Source organism: Ursus maritimus, unplaced genomic scaffold, assembly GCF_017311325.1.
Source record: "Ursus maritimus isolate PB19 unplaced genomic scaffold, ASM1731132v1 scaffold_19, whole genome shotgun sequence".
Taxonomy (NCBI): domain Eukaryota; kingdom Metazoa; phylum Chordata; class Mammalia; order Carnivora; family Ursidae; genus Ursus; species Ursus maritimus.
The window spans coordinates 39,230,838-39,248,665 of NW_024424341.1; the positions used below are offsets into that span (position 1 = coordinate 39,230,838).

The following is a 17,828-nucleotide window of genomic DNA, read 5'->3' on the forward strand; positions in this document are numbered from 1 at the left end:
CCCTGCTAGACTCACTAAAAAGGAACGAGTTTCCCATCACTGGAGGGACAAGAGGCACACACAGGGGCAGATACTTGGTGAAGACACTATAGAGGGGGCTCCAACATCAGAAGGTCCTCTCTGAGCATCCCTGATGCCATGGGTCTGAGCAAACACCAGCCCCTCCAGGCACTCGCCCGGTGTACAGAAACACACACGCAGTAACCTCGTAACAAAATGCTGACTTCACTGGCCAGAAGGAAAGAGGTAAGTCCAAGGAATTGTTTGCTTTGAGATGCGCTTTCCAAATCAGAGAGCAGCGGGGTCTTCACTGGGGCACTTGACCTGGGAAGGGCCGCTGCCGAGGCATGGCCTTACCTCCTTCTGGAGACTTGTGGTCTTGGGTTCCTTACTCTGGATACTCTGGACGGACCTCTCATCCTCTCTCCTGTTTCTCAGGCTTGTCTCCTCCATTTTCCCCTCCCGCCAGTTCCAGGAGGCTGCAAGGAGAGCAGGGACCTTGACTCAGCACCTGGACAAGATGCAGACACGGGCTCAGCCAGCGCCCTCCTGGCTGACCCTCCAGGCCTGGGGAGGGGGGGGTTCTAAAAGCAGCTTCTTAGCTACTGTTTCCGGGAAGCGCCCTTGTCGACCCCTTGGGGATGAGTCCCGGGGCTAATGATCTGCATGACCCCCTGCAGATGGCCGCAGGGAAGGGGGCTCCCATGCATTTTCCCTGCCATCCGCCCGCAGCCACCCCCAGGCCCGAGATTTCAGCTCCTGCTCCCCAGGAATGAAACGCCCATCATTCTACCTCCTTTTTTTTTTTTTCAAAATGTAAAAAGAAGTATTTTTAAACATCCTGGGAGATCCTTGGTGGAATCAAGCCCTAGGAAGGAATCCTTTCCCCATGATCACTTCCCAGGATGAAGGTGCCTGGTGCGGGACAGACCCGTAGCCGGGATGCTTCTGCCCCAAGTGACACCAGCCATGAGATGCTGGGGAGAATCTGCTCCAGACTGAGCTGGTTGGGGTCATTTCCTGGACCCTTTCTCTAAATAAAGTCCTTCTCGGGCCCTGGCCGGGAGAGTGCGGAACCTTTCCATCGCCCTTCGGCCTTACCTGCTTCTTGCCCTCGCGCAGTCCGGGGAGCTGCCGGCGCGCTGCGTCTGCACGGCTGCACGGTCGCGCCCAGGAATGGCCATGTCTTGTGCCCAGGAGTGGAGGAAGCCAGAAGGTACAGAGGTCAACAAAGGTAATTATTAAACACTTTTTCTTTTTTTTTTTTTTTCTTTCTTTTGTCTTCCAGCAACGAAGCTTGGATCCAGCGCACACAGAGGGGAGGGCGGGCAAGCCAATTTCTATGCACCGGTTTTCGTGTTGTTCATCATTGGTTTTTCCTTAACAAGATTCCCCATCAGTTACACCCTGTCAGGGAAATCCCCTCTAAGAACTGGCATCAGAGGGGATAAACTTTGGAACCAGCTCTTTTATTGGGTTAACAGGCTAGATTTACAGCCCCAGGCAGGCTGCGCAAAGAGGAGCCGATGCACAGGGAACTGGCAGGTCAGGGCGGGTGTCTTCGTCCTACCTGGCTCTGGCCGAGCCTGCAGGAGGGTGAGCAAGTCTTTCCCGCTCCCCTTGGGCAGTGACTGGGTGCCAGCAGCACCGTGCGTGCAGAAGAGTTTGGCAGAGCTCGGGCACCTGCTCCCTCCACCTGCCACTCCCGCCCCAGGCAGTTCCGTTTGGCGGTTCTGCTCTCCCTGTAGCCCTGTCTGCACTCACCTGACTGTGGGGCAGAAAAGGGGTTGCACACTCTCCCTTACCTGATGGGGAAACTGAGGCCCCAGAGATAACAAAGTATGCGAAGGCCACAGAGCTCCGACCCCCCGACCCAGAGCTCCGGATGTGCTCAGAGGGGCTGGGGAAGGATCCACCCTTCCCAGGAAGGCTGACTCAGGTGGCAGCTCTAATCCCTTGTCTCAGATAAGTTCTTTCTCTGGATGGAGAACCCCGGGCAGGGAGCATTGTACTGTTATCATAACCACCTCCTCCGGGCGTGGGGCGTTTTGCACTGGGATAAATCCGACAGCATCTCAGATAGCCAAAAGAGATCAAAGGTCACAGGAAAGAGCCGGGGCAAGCCACAGGTGGTGGCACTGGGGGCACTTTGGGGTGGGTGGATTTCTCAGGGTTATCTCTTAAAGCCATCTGGAGAACGTGGGGACCCTCACTGTCTCAGAGTCAGTGCTCCCCTGCCCACCATGCCCAGGGCTCTGAGCACACTGCTCCCCAGTGGGCTCATCCGCCCTGAGCTGGAGGCCAGAGGCCCTGCAGGGGCAGGACCTGCTGCCCCAGACAGGACCTGCTCTCAGGTTTGTTTGTGTCATTCCTCAAGTCTTTGCCAACACGGCAGCACTCAAACTGTAGTTGCTGGTGTGGCTGATATCTGCAAAACACCGCAGAATCCTCCCTGGGTCAAAGTTGCCTCCAAAGGGCTCCTGTTCTAAAAGAAATCACGTGAGGAGGGCAGGGCTGGGAGGTGGGTGGGAGGGTGTCGTCGGGAGCCAGCCCTGTGATTGCAGGTGACTCAGCCTCTCCCCAGGCTTCCAGATCCGAATCTGTAAGTGGGCCCAGCACTTGCACCCCCCCAACAGTAGGGGTCACCGAATGTTAGCCTTAAACTTCCGTGGATGCCCTGGTCTCCTGGGGTCTCCGCCAAGTGCTGAGTTTGGAACATCTGGGCATGTGGCTCCTTTGTTAAGGGTCAGAAATACACTCCAGGGAATTCTGGAGTCCCCTCGTGAGCACTTCCTTTCATAAAGCTGTAGCTTCTTTTTTGTTTTTCCCTGGCAGAGAAAGTGTTCAGCCAGTTAGCCTAAATCTTTTTCCACCCTCAGGGAAAATCATCTGGATTTAACCCCTCTACCTCCGCTGCGATTCGAGGAGACCTTTGGCTCCGCGAGCCTCGGCCCTTCCAGCACAGGCCTGAGTTTTGCCCCACTGCAGCCTGTTCCCTCTCGGAGCGCGTTTCCTGGGAAGTTGCAGATTTTTTTTAGTACAACTCTCTTATTTCTTACGTTTCAGCTAAAGCTCTTGATCTTCATTTTCAAACTGTGTTTTTTCCCATTGCAAAGGTGCCTGCAACCTTTTAGGAACACCGTCTGCATTTTATCCTTTCTGTGTGGTATGTATTTGGGTTCCTCCTCCTGTAACGTCCGTGAATGCATTTCTGCACAGCCTCTTGCTGTCTCGTCCTCTGCTTCACCTTCCTCCTCAGAGGGAGGGTCAAACCCTCACACAGATGCTGGACCTGCCTTTAAGGCTCAGACTTGTTCCAGACGGGCCTTGGGGTTGACGGACTTTCTTCGGTTCCGAAGTTCACGTGGTCAAGATTCCTTCCCGCTGCGGCTGGTAATGGTTCAGAGCCTTGGCGGGACCGCAAGGACTGTATAGCCCGGCGCTCACCTACTACCTGGATTCCGGGCAGAAGAACTTGTAAAGAGTCAGTGGAAGGTGCAGTGTCTTTACGTTGTCAGGGATTTACAGTCTCGCCATAAAACAATTAACACAGCAATTCACTCGTCCCTTTAAACACTGACTCTCTGCTGGCTCCTTCATCCCAGATCCTACTTTCTGTCTCTGAGTGGGACTAAGTACATCGTGTGAGTGGAGCCACGCAGTATCTGTCCTCATGTGCCTGAGATAGGTTCCACGGTTAAACGTACACGTGCCCCCGTGATGCAGCAAATCCAGCCCCAGGTATTCACCCAAACAGAACGAAAACGCGTCCCCACGCAGACTGCTGGACAAACACTCACAGCAGCCAGGCTGGAGGGGAGCAGCGAGCCGGGGCTCAGGCTCTCCACGGAGATGGGCTGCGGAGAGTGTGGGGTCCAGGAGCGGTTTCTCGTTTAGATGTGGGACACTGCGGGGGTCTCTGCTGCGATGGGAAGCCTGTGTAGAAAGAGAGGTTGCCCACAGTGACCCAGACTTTACATCTAGGACTACCTAGACGTGTGTGTCCCCCTGGAGGGAGGTAACCCCCACCCACCGAGCCCAGCGGCTCGAGGAATCAAGGAGGTGACAGTCACCTCTGTTCTGAGGGAAGTGGATCCTTGACAGACAGTTCACAAGCCCTGGCTGCCGGGAACTGCTCCCTCTCCGCGCACCTGCCCCCACCCCTCGAACTCGCTTACTCACTCTGGGTGGAGGCTCGCAGGCTCTGGCTCACCCCAGGGTCCAGTCTCCAATCTCTGGAATCCACACATTTCTCTCCTTGCTTCAGCTCCTGCCCTGGTTTCGCTGGTTCTACTGTGCAAACCCTGCGTGCATCCTGGGTACCACGGGGCCAGTGCGAGTCACAGGTGGCTGCTTGAGGCCAGGGACAAGCCAGAGAGCCAGGGGCCTTTCCCTCCTAGCTCCTCTCACTCCTTCACCTAAAACATTCTTGCTGGAATAGGAAGGCCCTTCTTCACAGAAGCATTTTCTTCCCACACAGGAGCTCACCCACTCATCTGCTTGTCCCAGTACATCCTGTCATCATCTTCCACCAGAGGACACATGCACCCCTGGGAGCCACACCAGGTGACGGTCCCACGCACAAGAAACATCCCCCACCAAGCAGCAGGCAGGGTCCCTGCAGAACCTCAGGAGGGCCCCACTCTGTGGGTGCCCCAAACCCAGGACAGAGAGGGGAGGGTGGAACCGAGCCTGGGTCACAGACTGCCCCACACCATGGAGTGGGCAACCAGCCTGGCCTCTTTCTTCCCGTGCCCCAAGGAGAGCCCCAGAGGCGGGACTGAACGCAGAGCCCCCTTCCTGGCCAGGGCTATCGAGGCCAGGTGCAATGCAGGGCTTGGTGAGGGGACTAAATGGGCAAGCTTTTCGTTAAGAATGACGGAGGTAATTCCAGAAGAAACAGCTAGGAGAGGAGGAACTGGCTGCATCCGAGCAGGGGAATCCCAGGGGCAGGGGTTTCCCTTGCTGTCCGCTGCCCTCCGTGGCCTGTGTCATTCACGCCCTTGCCTGCTCCCCTCCTTGCCCACCTGGCGGGGGTGGGGGTCACTCAGCTTCTGGGACTTTTACTGGGGAGAGGCACACAGCAGGCCAAGCGGGGCGGGCGGCCCTGGGTGTCCCCAGTGAAAGTGCCTTCATGGTCCCCAAGCCTCTCAAAGCCTCCCTCCTCCCCCTGCGTTCCCCCTTCTGCTTCCAGAGTTTGGAACCCCTCCACCTTCCCTCCTGGGACCACAGCCGAGGGACTGTCCCAGCGTCCACCCTCCCTTTCATTTCCCCAGAGACAGACAGCACCCTCCAGGGCTCCCAGCGGGGCCTGAGTCCTCAGCGCCACCCACTTCTCCCACTGCCGTGCAGCCACACGGCTCCGAAATTGCCCTCCCTCTGCAGTCTTACCCGCCCATTCACTTCTCCAAAACTTTACTGGAATTCTTTCATTATGCAAATTCCAACTCAGTCTTTCAGTGCACGTACAAAAAAGGTTATGTTTTAAAAACAATAAATGCCCAGGCACAGACTGAGCCCGAGCCCCCAGCCGTGCCCCCTGAGGCAGCAGGAGCTGCGTTTTCCACCCGTGACTTTCTCTGGCCTTCACCACCCACGTCCGTCCCCAGAGAACACACTGCCCGGCCTGCGTGGTTCCGAGCACGACACGAGCGCATCCACACTGGACCGTGCTGAGACCCGTTGTGTTGGTCCAACAGCACGGGGAGGGCTCCTGTCGACGTGGGTGCCTCGTTCGGCCGGGGGCCCCCCGTCCCCGCCTCGAGGGCATTGTGGGTGTTTCTGTGTGGGGGCTGCGTGGACGGGCTACTCTGACCACGCTCGTACTGTTTCTCGAACTGGCTCGGTTGGCTTGTCGGACGCTTCAGCGTTTGTGGCGGGTTGAACGGGTGTCGTGGTGGTTTCCGACTCCTCTTCACGTCCTTACTGAGGTTACTCCCTCCGAATGCCTGTCCGCGCCTCTCCCCGTCTTCTCTTGGGCGGTCTTCTGCTTCCTGGCCTCCTTCATGCTTTCTGGCCCGAAGGCCTCCGTGAGCGGTGAGAGCCGCTCCGCACTCCGTGGGGCTTGTCCTTGCACCCAGGCGAGGAGATCTTCACCGGCGGTGCTGTCAGATGTGATACCTTCCTCTGGGATCGGTGCTCTCCGGGTCTGCTTTAAGAAATCCTTCCCTGCGGGCGTCTGGGTGGCTCAGTCGGGTGTCGTGTTGACTCTTGGTTTCAGCTCAGGTCATAATGTCAGGGTCGCGAGATGGAGCCTGTTGTCGGGCTCTACGCTCAGCGGGGAGCCTGCTGGAGAGTCTCTCTGTCCCTCCCCCACATTCTAATAAATAAAATCTTAAAAAAAAAAAAAAAAAGCAATCTTTCCCTGACCCAAAGTCCTGAGCTATGTAGCTTAGTGTGCCTTTCCCACTTAGGCCCACACACAACTGTCCAAGGGAAGTGAGTCCAAGGGAAGTGAGTTATATACGTAAATTTTTCCAGTGGCCACATTTTTTAAAAAAGTAGAAACCAAAACCAAAACCGGTGAAATCATCCATTTTCACAGTAGGTTTTATTCCACCCAATACATCCGAAATGTTCTCTCGACATATAACCAGTACAAGAATTCATTGGTGAGACACTTCACATGGTTCTTTTCTGTGAGTCTTCGGAACCTGGGGTATTTATGTTTGTAGCACATCTCAATTGGGGGTGAGATTTTTATCAGAAGTCCTTGATCTATCCTTAGGTTACCTTTTAAAATGTATCTGGTTGAAAAGGTGCGTTCTCACCCCCTTGTGCTCTGCACACACACAAGTTTTCCTGTCACTGCGCGGAGACCCTGCTGGCTCTGGAAACCCATGGCTCTGGGGACCTGTCCTGTTTTCTTCTCTTTTGGCTCTAAAACCAACAGATCTATCACCTCGGTTCTGGAGGCCAGAAGTCCGAATCCAGGTGTGGACATGGGCCGTGCTCCCTCTGAAACCTGGGGACGGGGTCCTTCATGGCCTCCTTCTGGCTTCTGGGGTCGCCGGCACACCCGGGTGTCCTTGGCCGGCAGCTGCATCTCTCCAACACTGACTGCTGTCCCGCGGCGTCCTCCCTGGGTGTCTCTGTCCTCACACAGTTGTTCTTTTTAAGGGCACCAGTCATGTGGCATGAAAGACCAACCCTACCCCCTCCAGTCTGACCTCATCTTCCCTAAGTACGTCCGCACCTACTGAGTCCTCGTCTTTACAGACTTTTCCTCTGGGGAAATCCAACTCCCCATTTAACACCCACTGAAACGCTACCTCCTACCCACAGCCCTTCAGAAACGTCCCTCCTCCCGACTCGTTCACGCTCCCCAGAGAAATGACATCCCTTACGTGGTTCTGAGTCCCTGGCTCGCCTTCCTGCGGGCAGAGAGCGGCCCGTCCCAGAGCCCGGGCGCACTTCCTTGCGGAGCGGCTGGACTGCACGGCCCAGCCCGAACCATCACCTGGGACTTCGGAGCCAAAGGAGCCAGCCGAGCACACAGACACTGATCAGGTGAGTTTCCTGCCAGAGAGCGGGGCAGGACGTTGGGAGATGGGAGGAAAAGAGAACTCCTGGAAAATACCATGTTTTGTTTTGAAGGATAAGATCATGACCGTGCTTCCGTGCAATGAGGTTTTGGAATGTTCTGCACGGGTTCACCCTGTAGCTCCCACGGCAGCCGTGAAGGTGATGGGGCCATTGTTTCTGTCCTGTTTCCTTCCAAGCACCTAGCGTGCTCTGTAATTAGGTCTGCCTTCGTCACTGCTATTGTTCTCGACACCAAGCGGAGGGATAAGCACTCCATGTATATTTGCCATAAAACAAACTGCACTGAAAGAAATACAATTGAAGATTTTCTCCTCTCCTCAGCGTTGGAGGACACACTGATCTCCACAGAGTGAAGCTGCCGGGAAAGGACGGCCTCTCCCATTCTTCAGAGCTTGACGGGCCCTGTGGCCCTCTGCACAGATCGACCAGGAAACGGAGGGCAACTCCTGGCCTGCCGTCACCCCAAACTCACACCCACATCCCCGCTGGTCTCCGGCCTCTCTGCACCCGGTCCAGAATTCCCCCAAACGACATTTTGCTAATACCAAAGGTGGCAGGGCTCATTTGAGTCCCTGGGGCTGGTTTTATAACTGCTGGCCCAATCAGGACCGTTCTAGAGCCATATACAGACTCCCCAGGACCAAGCAGGAATGGCCCCGGCTCCTGCCCCGATTGGCACCTGCACGATGAAGTAGAATGGGAGCCCCTCCCAGCACTCCGGGCTTTCCCGGGGCCAGTCTGGCCTCCCTGCCCACCCCAACCTCCAGCCCAAACACCCCTCCTGCTCCGACCCACACAGCCCTCTCTGCCCTTCTCCAGCTCCTGAAACCCTGCCCATCCGGCAAGGCCCAGGGCATTCCAGTTCCCCCACGAAGCATCGAAGTTCAGTCCCTGGGCCCCTCAACTGCCACGTGTCTCGCTGCTTTGCCTGCCTGGCCCTCCTTCGCACCCTGGACTCTGAGCCCACCTGCCACGTGCTGACAGCACCCAGCGGGAGGCTGGAAGAGCCCAGGTGCTGCACAAGCCCACCCCTGCCTGGCCATGACGAGGTCCAGGGGTCACCAAACTTGCCAAGTATGTTTGTACCGTGTAATAAACTTAAAGCAGAAATGTGCAAACACTCACTTCTCCAGGGAACAAAACGTTCTCCTAGAAGGTGGGACAGAGCCAGGAGTGACACCCTCTACGCGTGACAACAGCAGGGCTCCCACGACAAGCCACCCTCCAAGCATAGGTCTGGAAGGTGCGAGACTCACGGGGCGCTGGGGCCTTGCAGCCTGTTTACACACTGCCGGAGAGCTGCTGGGCTCCCTGGAAGTAACATCAAAGCTGTTTGCTAGGTCACCTCCAAGGGGGATGAGAGGGAGTTTGAAATCCCGGTGAGTCGCCCTGCCTCTGGTAAAACGAAAATAAATTCTAATCGCTGAACTGTTGAACAAGTTGAATAAAACGTAGAACAACTGTGATCTTCTGTCTCAACTGCCAACTAGCAATCAGAGCTCAGACGTGTAACTTTTGCACCCGACCAGGGACCAGGGCCGGCCTGGGCGCACGTGCCCCGAGGCAGGTGTGCGCTGGGAGGGGCCTGGGAGAGTCTGCGCTCCGGGATTCTGCCCTCCACACCGCTCCCGGGGTCCCGTGCAGCCTGATGTCCCTCGTTCTCCCAGCATGCCAGGGACAAGCAGCCTAGGTGGCTGGCACTGCCACCAGGAAGTGCCAGGGGATGGACCCAAGAAGCTGGGGTCACCTGCCTGAGGAGGCGGCAGAGAGGAGCACAAGCCTGGCCCCTGGCATCCTTCTGGATGGTGGCACTGGGGCAGAGACCCCATCTGGTACTATGTGGCCCCAGAAAAACTGCCTTTCCAGAAGGTTAAAGAAGGGCAGGTGGACGGGGCAGAGCAGATTTTGTGTAACTTACTGGGGCGTGGGTGCTAGGACCCGTCTTTCACCACATGCTAGAACAGCACCCAGAGTGAATGACAGTGTCACACTGGACACATCCCACTGACCTCATCCACCGACCCCGACGCCTGAACGCGCCGCCCCCCGACCTGTTCCCTGCGCCACTCTCCCGACTGCGGATCTAGACGCCCAGAGGCAGGCCAGCTCCTCAGGCCACCTGTCACCCTGAGCAATGGGTCTCACAGAGCCTGGCAAAAATATAGCTCAGCATTGTATTCGTCAAATAAAGCAAAAAAAAAAAAAAAAAAAAAGAACGGGTTAAGCGTCTGAGACAGTTTATTTCTACCTTGCCCTGACGAGGAGAACCGCTGCAGGGGGAGGCGGGAGTTGCCCTTCCCTGGTGCTCCCCTGTCCTGCGCGAGGCAGCGCTCCGGGCCGCGACAGGTGGCAGGAGGTGGCGTCGCGTCACGTCACGGCAGCCGGAGCCGCGGCCGCCCTCACGCCTCCCCGGTGCCGTCCCACACAGCGGGCCTCGCCAGCGCGGCCTGCAGCAGCTCCCGCATTCTTTGGTTTTCCCTGGAGGTAGACTGCCAAACCACCTCGAGCTCGCCTTCCGTTTCTCTGAGAGAAATACACACAAAAAAGGAAGAGTTCAGAAGAGCACAATGAGAAAAATATTTATAGAGCCCTTACAATTCCTAAAGTAGCAAGAACTCAAAGGAAAGAACGCTTCATGTCAAGAGAACAGAGCCCACGGTGCTTGGGTTCTGAGGCAAAGACTCCCAGGGTGGAATGAGACGCTGAGGTGCCCTAGAAATAGAAAAAATATTGAGTTTTGCCTTTTCCTTTATTTCGGACCTTTGTTCGCTATAGAATTAACATGTAGAAGAATAAAATACAGCACCCGCAGTGGCTGACCTACAGCACAATGGCCCGGCCGTGGCCGCCCACACAGCATGAACCCCGCAAGCCTCTCCTGCGTCCCCTCTACCTGTCCCCGCTGTGACCTGGCCAACATCAGGCACCTCTCATAACACCCATCTGCGGAGCCAATGAGGGGTCCGGACATAAAGAGTTAGTCTGGGGGTGAGGAGGGGACTGTGCGGAGTGGGGCTCATAACTGAGGACACAGAAAAGACTGGCCTAGATAGACCACACGCTAGGAATGAGCGTTCAGAGGGAACCAAGGTGCATGAGTAAAGGAAAGGGTACCACGTGGAGTGCTGAGGAAACTGGGCCGACAAGGTATCCGTGTCCTCACAGGACTGTGGTCTGCTGGGGGAATGGACCAGGGTACCAGCTACCACCTCACAGGATGGTGGACCCCAGCGGAGAGTGAGGGGGATAGAAAGACCAGCCTCAGCCTGGAGGGTGTGTGGGGGGGGAAGAGTAGGTCTCATGCAGAAGGACACAGTGCGGAGGCCAGTTCCTTCACAGACATGGCCGGGTGGTTATGGAATATGCTAGAAACTGGACCACCAAGTGGACTGAGCATTGCTGTTTCAGGAGGAGCACAATGAGATTCAGGGAGGCCAGCGACATGCCCACTTATCCAGCATCACTTCTCTTGTGAACTGTGGCTTCCTTCTAAGCCCCCCTAATGCCTACTGGATGTTGGGTGCTATGTAATTAAACTGTTTTAAAAATTCCCAAATTTCTGTTTTCTGGCACAAAACACCTAGATGTTTGATAAATTCCAGCTATCATGAGACATGTATGGCTGAACTCAAAACAAGAATAGGAAATCTCCAAGGGCAGAAAAAAATAAAAACGAAACTGAAAGCACACAGGGAGGGAATAGAGTGTTGGCATTGCTTATTGCTTTGAGGACCAAAGCCCGTGCCAGAAACCCACATTTCTGTAGAATGGAGACTGGGTGCTGGGCCCATGCAAACCGGGTATGATAGAAAACCTCAGGGCTGGCTTTTATCCACATTTCTCCCCTTCTTCCTAGAAACACTCTGAACTATGTGTTCCTCACTTGGGCAGGTAAGTGGAGGCACATGAAGGCCCTCAAAGAAAGCATGGCTGGGCAGAAAACCTGCCCATTTAAAAAAAAACAAAAAAACAAACAAAAAAAAATGCTCTGAGAGGCTAAGTGTCTCCTAGGGGGCTGTAGCCACCAGCTTGCTCTCAAATAGATCTGGAATTTGAAGCTACATCGTTCCCCATGACTGGGCATCCCCAGGACCTGTGTGGAGTGAACCAAGAGTGAAAAGCCATTTTAGAGACAATTAGGGAAAAAGCTCAATGGATGGGTTAAACAGTACACTGGACACAGCTGAAGAGAGAATTAGCAAACTGTACTACAGAGCAGAGGAAATCACTCTGAATGCAGTACAGAAAAATACAGGATATTAAGGAGTTATACATTATAAATGTAATAATAGCATTGTGGACATTTTGAAAGTCTTTTTGTATGTTTTCTAAAAAACATTACTATAGCCTATTTTAAAAATTAATAATGAAATTAAAGTAGCTCCGGGGCGCCTGGGTGGCACAGCGGTTAAGTGTCTGCCTTCGGCTCAGGCCGTGATCCCGGCGTTATGGGATCAAGCCCCACATCAGGCTCTTCCGCTATGAGCCTGCTTCTTCCTCTCCCACTCCCCCTGCTTGTGTTCCCTCTCTCGCTGGCTGTCTCTATCTCTGTCGAATAAATAAATAAAACCTTTAAAAAAAAAGAAATTAAAGTAGCTCCAGGTTGGAAATATTCTCTAGCACCAAAGAAAAGCAAATGTAAATCTTCTCTAGAAAAAAACATCCTTAATGCAGAATGTCAGGTTTCCACAGATTAAATTCAACAATACATGCGTTCATAGTTAAAAAGTTACTGTACATAGAAAGAAATAAGCCACATAGAGAAAGAGTCAAAAAAACCAACTTTAAACTTTCAGATACTGAAAAAATTAGAAATGAAATGTTAAAAGAAATAAAAGATGTATTTAAAATAAGCAAAGACTGGGGGGCGCCTGGGTAGCGCAGTCGTTAAGCGTCTGCCTTCGGCTCAGGGCGTGATCCTGGCGTTCTGGGATCTAGCCCCACATCAGGCTCCTCCACTGGGAGCCTGCTTCTCCCTCTCCCACTCCCCCTGCTTGTGTTCCCTCTCTCGCTGGCTGTCTCTCTGTCAAATAAATAAATAAAATCTTTAAAAAAAAAAAAAATAAATAAAATAAAATAAGCAAAGACTAAGAATTTATTTTAAAAACGACTACACAGATTTTCAAAAGAACCAAGCAGAACTGAAAATGAAACACACTGTTGTTGAAATAAAAAACTCAGTGGCTGGGTTAAACAGTACGTTGGACACAGATGAAGAGAGAATTAGTAAACAGGAATACTGAGCAGAAGAAATTACCCAGAATGTGGACCAGAAAAACAAAAAGATGGAAAATTTAAAAGATAAGGCACATGGAGGATTCGGTAGGGTAATGTACATTTAATCTGAGTTACAGAAGGACATTTAGAAAGAAGGGGAAACCATTTATTTTAAGAGATAATGGCTTATTTTAAGAGATGAGAATTTTCTAGACTAATGAAAGACACAAAAATCACAAATATAGAGAATAATTTACATCAAGTAGATAAGTAAAAAGAAGCTTACAGTTAAACACATACCAATGAAATTACAGAATACAAGAGACAGAGGAGATCTTTAAAAAAAAAAAAAGATTGTATTTATTTATTTATTTTAGAGAGACAAAGGGTGTACAGCAGGGGGAGGGGCAAAGAGAGAGGGAGAGAATCTCAAGCAGACTCTGCACTGAGCACAGAGCCCAACGCGGGGCTCAGTCTCACCACCCTGAGATCATGACCTGAGCCAAAATCAAGAGTCGGATGCTTAACCGACTGAGCCACCCAGGTGCTCCAGAGATAGAGAACTTAAGAGTCAAGGAAAAAGATGGTTGGTTATTTACTTATTTATTGTAGGCTACACTACACTGTTCCTGTGATTTAAATTTTTTTTTTTCTTTTTAAGTAGGCTCCACAACCAGCATGGAGCCCAATGCAGGGCTTGAACTCACGACCTGAGATCAAGACCTGAAATGAGATTAAGAGCTGGACACTTAACCGAATGAGCCACCCAAGTGCCCCATGTCAATTATTTTACAAAATGACAAAAGGTTTGTCAGAGACTTGTCTTTTGATTTGTCAAAACAGACTTCTCAAACAGAGAAGATAGACTATGCTGAGAGAAACAGACTGTCAAAGTAAAATTCTGTAGCCAGCAAAAATTACCTTAGAAGGATGAAGGAAAAATGCAGACGTTTTCAGGTAAACAGAAACTAAGAAAGCTTACTCCCAACACACTCTTACTAAGGAAACTTCTAAATGATGTATTTTAGAAAGAAGGAAACTAATCTGAGAAATAAGGTCTGAGATGCAAGAGAGAATATGTTAAAAGATAAACTGAGGACATAAGAAAATTTTTAAGAGTTTGAGCAAAACTCGACTTGGATCAGGCAGCATCCCACCTAGCAGAGAGAAAGGAGCTCCAAGGAGCTGTATAAAATGAAAGACTTCTATAGGCAGAAGGGAGCAGGAACAAGGAAGCTATACTCAGCGAAAGTGGGTTGCTTATTGCAAAGTTACTCTCCTTTAGGGATGGCAGGGGTCTCCCAGGCATATGACCTAAGCAGCACAGACCAGTCAATTCTTGACTGACTAGTTTACGATTCCCTTTCTGGAAGCGCCGAAACTGTAATTAAGCCAAGTCTTGGTTTGGTGATGTGGGACTAGCATACATGAAGTCCATTTGGGGCCTGTTGTCTTGTTTATACAATCAGTAAGTGAAGAAATTGGTACCTATGGGTAAATCAAAACGAAGAACTATATAGAAACTAATAACACTTAATCTGGGGGCTAAAGATAATGATATAAAAGAGATCTTTGTTTTTCACTTTTATCTACCTAATGACACTAGACGATGATCTCATATAAACTGAGGGGGGAAAGAATTGGATAAGGGTATTAGATCTTGCACTGGGGGGACAAAATGTAGAGATGTTGATTCAATTTAGATTTTTTTTTAAGACCAATGCAGGACTTGAACTCACAACCCTGAGAACAAGACCTGAGCTGAAATCAAGAGTTGGTCGCTTAACCAACTGAGCCACCCAGGCGCCCCTAAATTTAGATTTTTTAACGTTAAATTTCCATGGTAAAATTTTAAGGGTAACCATTGAAAGTACAGAAATAGAATGCATAACTTTCCAACCATTTAAGGGCAGTTAGTGGAATAAGGGAAAAGTGAAAAACAAAATGCCATTTTATTGTTCTGATTCTAAACCTATCCGGCAAGAAATTTGGTATTGGCCCAACTTTTTACAAAGTAGCTGTTTATGGTGGTAAGAACTTCTGTGACTACAGAAACCATGCTAGCCATGATCGATAGGACTTCATCCTCCCTTGCATTTAAGAAACATCTGGCTGGGGCGACTGCGTGGCTCCGTTGGCTAAGCGTCTGCCTTCGGCTCGGGTCATGACCCCAGGGTTCTGGGACGGAGTCCCGCGTCGGGCCCCCTGCTCAGTGCTCTCTCTCTCTCTGACAAATAAATAAAATCTTTAAAAAAAAAAAAAGCAGCATCTGGCTGATGGACAACAAACAGATACCTGCATTCTGCGTGACATCAAATACACGGACCCGCCTACAACCTGACGGAATCCCGTGAGTGTATTACGATTCTTCTGCGTGCATCCGTTTCTATTCCCGTCTGTCAAAGACAGCACAGCCGTTATGAAAAGGAGACTTGAGTATAAAACCAAAACAATGCGAGGGACCACCACGTTCACCTTCATGGAGCACGCGACATTCCCCGATGTTTTTAACAGACTTCCTCTAGCGTGTGTATAGAGGGTAAAGTGCCACTGAGTTAGTACCTTACGTGCACAAAGAGCATGATACACCCACCATCTTGACGATTCTGATCTTACGAGAAGGGAACGATCGGAGATTTTAAAATCCTCAGAAATGAAAAAAAGGAAAAGCAGAAAGAAGACATTGAATCAAAAATTAAAAATCTCCCAAGAAAATGGAATAAAACATGGGGCGCCTGGGTGGCACAGCAGTTAAGCGTCTGCCTTCGGCTCAGGGCGTGATCCCGGAGTTGTGGGATCGAGCCCCACATCAGGCTCCTCCGCTATGAGCCTGCTTCTTCCTCTCCCACTCCCCCTGCTTGTGTTCCCTCTCTCGCTGGCTGTCTCTATCTCTGTCAAATAAATAAAATCTTAAAAAAAAAAAAAAAAAAGAAAATGGAATAAAACGAAAGCATCAAAGAGAGGAGAGAAGAGGGAAGAACAATTAGAGGCCTGGATTGATTTAGGAAGTCCAGTATTCAAACGACGGGGAGTTCTACGGGAGGATTAAGAAACCCGAGGAGCATGGCATGGTGACTGTGTTGACAACACGGTGTTGTATACTTGAAAGTTGCTAAGAGAGCAGATCCTCAATGTTCCCACCGTAACCGCCACCACCGCCACCAGCATCACAACAGAATGGGATTCGGTGAGATGAGGGAGGTGTTAACGAACGGTGGTAATCATTTCACAAGACACACATGTATCAAATCATCATGGTATACACCTTAACCTTACGCAATCCTGTCTGTCAATGACTGGGGGGAAAATTTAAAAAGAAAATGAGCAAATCGGAATCAAGACCGATATTACATTCAGATAAAGCTTCAATGTAAACAATAAACAAACGGGTCCGGGGGGGGGGGGTTTACTGGAAAGTTCTAGCAAACGTTCAGGACTAAGCATAGGGTACGGGGCTGGGGCGGCCCCACCTCTTCTGCTGCAGAGCCTGCTCCAGGATATCGTGCTTGTCCCGCAGCAGCCGGTGCAGGTGCCGCATCTCCTGCCGGTACTGGGCGGTCCGGCTAGCGAAGTCTTCCTCCTGCTCCATCAGCCGGTGACTCATGTCATCCACTTTCAGTGCCGCCTGCTTCTTGTACCCCTGGGGGGGAGGCCCTGTGTGAGCGAGGGGATGCTGCCCGCGGCCCAGGGGATGGCTTCCCGGATGCATACCCTCCCCACTTGGGTGATCAGAGCCCGTGGTGAGTAAACCGTGCATAAGTCTGATCTGGGAGGGCAAGTCTGGATCATAAAAGTCATAGAAAGTAAACAAACAAACAAACAAACAACTGTCAAGTATAATAAAACCAAATTTCTAATTTGCATCAGGCCTAGTTTTTTATATGCTACAAATAAAAACAGACCAACCTGGCAAGGTCTGTCACACTCTCTTGGTAAACAGAGGACAGAGACAAAGGCCTGGTTCCTTTATTTTCCTTCAACATTTTCACTGGATAGTATTTAAGGTATGACTTCCCTCTGAGCATTTCTAAAGCCGGTGTTACATAGCTTCTAATTTGTACCTGACACAGATTCCATTCCATTTAGAAGTCCAGAGTCTCTCATGGTTTGTCTCCCTCTCTGATTTCTCCCCATTCGGTTTTCCCTCCCTTCCACTCTGGCCCCCCCCATGCTATTCCTTATGTTCCGCATAGGAGTGAAACCATATGGTAACTGTCTTTCTCTGCTTGACTTAGTTCACTTAGCGTAATCCCTCCAGTTCCATCCACGTCGATGCAAATGGTAGGTATTCGTCCTTTCTGATGGCTGAGTCATATTCCTTTGTATACATGGACCACGTCTTCTTTATCCATTCGTCTGTCGATGGACATCTCAGCTCTTTCCATAGTTTGACTATTGTGGACGTTGCTGCTATGAACATTGGGGTGCAGGTGCCCCTTCTTTTCAGTACATCTGTACCTTTGGGGTAAATACCTGGTAGCACAATTGCTGGGTCACAGGGTAGCTCTATTTTTAATGTCTTGAGGGACCTCCACACTGTTTTCCAGAGCGGCTGCACCAGCCTGCATTCCCACCAACAGTGTAAGAGGGTTCCCCTTTCTCCACATCCTCGTCAACATTTGTTGTTTCCTGCCTTAATCTTTGCCATTCTAACTGGTGTATCAGTTCCGTTTAGAAACTGACAATTTTACGTTCCCTCTGACCAAACAATTGGTTTACCTCATAGTTTTTACATTTCCAGGTAAAAGAATTTTTTTTTTTTGCTTTCTGATTGTTTATTAATCATCATCAAATGTGCCTTATTTCTACTCTAGGGGTTATTTTTCGAGCTAATCTACAACCAATCTTTACACACACACACACACACACACACACACAAACCTTATAGATTAGGTTGTTAAATCTTCTCTATCCCTAGTTACTTTTGTTTAATCTCTTGATCTGTCTTGGACCAAGAGAAGATTAAAGCTCCTATTATTACTGTTTCTATTTCCCTTTGTATGTCCTATAGTTTATAGATGTGCTGTGTTTATTTAGTGCAGAGATATTCCCGGCTCTTATATACT

The 17,828-nt window shown here is 50.9% G+C and overlaps 2 protein-coding genes across 9 annotated transcripts in view; both read right to left on the reverse strand.

Moving 5' to 3' along the window:
• The window catches only part of SLC7A9 (solute carrier family 7 member 9), a 30,141-nt gene extending 27,686 nt beyond the window's left edge, over positions 1-2,455 (reverse strand). For 3 of the 4 annotated variants that reach the window (XM_040633697.1, XM_040633696.1, XM_040633694.1), the window contains exons 1-2: positions 1,102-2,455; positions 358-479 (exon numbers count right to left, since the gene is read on the reverse strand). In XM_040633697.1, the coding sequence (XP_040489631.1) occupies positions 358-453 (96 nt within the window). In that variant the 5' untranslated portion in view covers positions 454-479; positions 1,102-2,455. Of the gene's footprint in view, positions 1-357; positions 748-1,101 lie in introns of those variants that run through there. The other variant, XM_040633695.1, reaches the window with a different exon arrangement.
• Positions 2,456-9,765: 7,310 nt separating this feature from the next.
• The window catches only part of CEP89 (centrosomal protein 89), a 63,697-nt gene continuing 55,634 nt past the window's right edge, over positions 9,766-17,828 (reverse strand). For 3 of the 5 annotated variants that reach the window (XM_008689068.2, XM_040633700.1, XM_040633699.1), the window contains 2 exons: positions 16,233-16,402; positions 9,766-10,068 (listed from right to left, as the gene is read on the reverse strand). In XM_008689068.2, the coding sequence (XP_008687290.2) occupies positions 9,945-10,068; positions 16,233-16,402 (294 nt within the window). In that variant the 3' untranslated portion in view covers positions 9,766-9,944. The remainder of the gene's footprint in view (positions 10,069-16,232; positions 16,403-17,828) is intronic. The other 2 variants (XM_040633702.1, XM_040633701.1) reach the window with 1 other exon arrangement.